Here is a 2,747-nt window from a genome sequence, read left to right on the forward strand (position 1 = left end):
ATATTGTAGAACTCTCAGCCACACTCTTGAAACGAGCATGTTACCAGACCCTACGGACGTGGTTCTACTCAGGGTCCGTTATATGTTCGTGTGACTGATCGATTTAATGTTGATGTTTATAAAAAAAAAACTATAGTTTTAAATGAATTTATATATACTACACCAAATTTTAATGGTTATTCTTGTAAAGGTAAAGCTGAAAAATAAAATCGGTTTAAACTTCTAATGAAAGGACTGGCACACAGGTGTAAATATCGGTATCAAATACATTTTGTCTGTATACGTAAGAATAACTGTTTCTCAAAAAAAGTCAAATGTTAAAAAATTTCACATCTTGAATCCCGTCCTGCGGACACACAAGTGTTGTGAAAGCGTAAAAAAGTTCTTCTTTGAGCGACATGGATAGCGTGTTATCAACTTCATAGTACACGGCGTTACCGTTATCTACCTTGTGCGGGCCTCTATTTTAGACATTGAGTAGCTATAGACCTCTGTTAGTTAAACTAAACACGTGATTCAAATAACATAACGATCACTTGAAGAAGGAAGTTTAATTCGCAACAAATGCAAATGGCGGCCTGTAAGATATGGCTTGTTTTCACAGAATTGATATAAACGTTAGTAGCAAAATGGCAAGTAAGTTATCTATTCGCCGCGCCCAGGTTCACGTGCCCAACACGTGTGCATGGTGTGAAAGCATACAGGACGTGAACTGGTACTGTAATGACTGTCTGGAGGTTCTGTGTGATCGTTGTAAGGAGATCCATAAACGAGCGAACAGGACAAAAAACGACGATGTCGTACCAATAAAAGAGGCGAACAAGCAGGACGAGGCAGTACTCCCAGAGGTTTGTAAGACACATCGAGGTAAGACATGTGACCTGTACTGTAGTGACTGTGACATCGCGATGTGTACGATGTGTTTTACCGAGGGACATAAACAACACACTTTCAAAAATATTGAAGAGGAAATTGTCTCGCAGAAACAGTACATGCAAGATCAATTGAAAATATTAAAGTCCAAGTCAGACCATTTTAATGATAATCTATCCAAACGTCATGAAGTGAACAAGTCAGTCAAAGAGAGCGTGGCTGTCATCCGACAAACTGTACAAACCCAGAGACAAAAACTGAAAGCAGAAATTGATTCCATAGCCGACGCCGTCTTGGTCGAGTTATCGGCCTTGGTGAACGAAGAAGAAAAATCCTATCAACAGGACTGCAAATCTAACGAGCAAACTATCAAAGAGATCAAACAGCTGATCAAAGATGTAGAGCAGAAGACAGAAAAGATGTCCACTACATCCATATTGGAGCTGACAGGGAGACTGAGAACCACCATACCGCTGTATGATGTTACTAAAAAGAGCGTGTTACCTCGCCCACCTCACTTCATTCCTGGGGAACTTAACGCAGATCAGATAAAGTCAATGATTGGATATATTCATGTCGGCAAATTGAAGACTGACGACCTTAGGTATGAGAAGAAAGAGGTTGACAGTAAAAAGGTTAGTCAGATTTCTACATTCCTAGTATCTCAGCAGACACAAATCAACTCAATATGTCCTATTGACGACAATCACGCATGGATGTCAGTACATGGATCTAAAGTATTGGTTAAAGTCAACAAGGAAGGTAAGGTCACAGAGTCTGTCAGCCTTGACTTTAACCCATGGTGTCTGGCAATGACCAACACAGAAGAACTACTGATCACGTTTCGTAATAGTTCACCGCTGATACACAAATTATCCAAGGACAGAAGAGTGACCAGATTCGCTGACATCAGTCCGTTTGGAGCATGGGGTATCAGTGTCAGTGACAATGACGAGGTGTTCGTTACTACTGCCACTACAACAATACAGGTACTGAACATGTCCGGGGAGAGGATCAGACAAATCTCGTGTGGAGGTGATGGGCAGAGTATCGTATGTATGACCACAGGATGTATAGCTGTCACCACTGGCACGAGTATGTATCATTGTAAGGAAATGATTGTCATCAACAAATCTGATCAGATCATACAGAAGTGGAGTGGGGAACTGGACAATGGTCAGGAGTTAGAAAAGACGACACAATGTAATATAGCACGAGATAGATATGACAGAGTGTTTGTACCAGACTCCTACACTAACCAGGTATACGTCCTCTCGGGGAATGAGAGAAAGGCCAAGTGTCTCCTAAACAAGACACATGGAGTAACACAGCCACTGGCTGTGTGTGTAGACAGGTGTGGACATGTCTGGATCGGATGTTACAATGGTACAGTACATGTGATGGAACTATAAACAAATCAGTGGTATCACCAGACCGAGTCGATATCAAAATGAATGAAAACATAGCATTATGTTATAATGCCGATACAAATGTTTTCGTGCTATAAATCCGTAGCGTGAACGCCTTAAAATGATCCAATTTATTTCATGTGTTACGGTAAAAACATGTCAACTATATCGTGTGTTGTTTATTTCGATTATCACAAATTTCTGTTTTGAACTTTATTGTGATCAGTAGGAAATCGAAGAGCTCTACGCTGAATTTTAACAGGATTATGTTCCATCATAATGTAATGTCAACAGATATATATACATTTGGCTTAACTCATTCACCCCTGAAATTTCATAATGAACTATTCCAACCTTTGAATTGGAAGAGTTCAAATGTGTCTTCAGGGGTGAATGAGTTAACATATCATAGTTAAAGTATAGCTTGAAAACGTTGATTTATCAATGTTCACAATAAGCGTGACA

General features: G+C 39.9%; 1 protein-coding gene across 1 annotated transcript; it reads left to right on the top strand.

Annotated features, from left to right (window-relative positions):
- Positions 1 to 402: 402 nt before the first annotated feature.
- On the top strand, positions 403 to 2,741 carry LOC110457142. The gene has a single exon (XM_021508251.1). It carries the CDS (start codon positions 588 to 590, stop codon positions 2,283 to 2,285), a length of 1,698 nt encoding a protein of 565 aa, XP_021363926.1. The 5' UTR covers positions 403 to 587; the 3' UTR covers positions 2,286 to 2,741.
- The last annotated feature ends 6 nt before the right edge of the window (positions 2,742 to 2,747 follow it).

The sequence above is a fragment of the Mizuhopecten yessoensis genome, unplaced genomic scaffold (assembly GCF_002113885.1).
Source record: "Mizuhopecten yessoensis strain PY_sf001 unplaced genomic scaffold, ASM211388v2 scaffold9031, whole genome shotgun sequence".
Lineage (NCBI taxonomy): Eukaryota > Metazoa > Mollusca > Bivalvia > Pectinida > Pectinidae > Mizuhopecten > Mizuhopecten yessoensis.

What these genes read in the sequence shown, in the direction of transcription:
- LOC110457142 (XM_021508251.1), top strand. Translation starts at nt 588, where the DNA reads ATGGCTTGTTTTCACAGAATTGATATAAACGTTAGTAGCAAAATGGCA.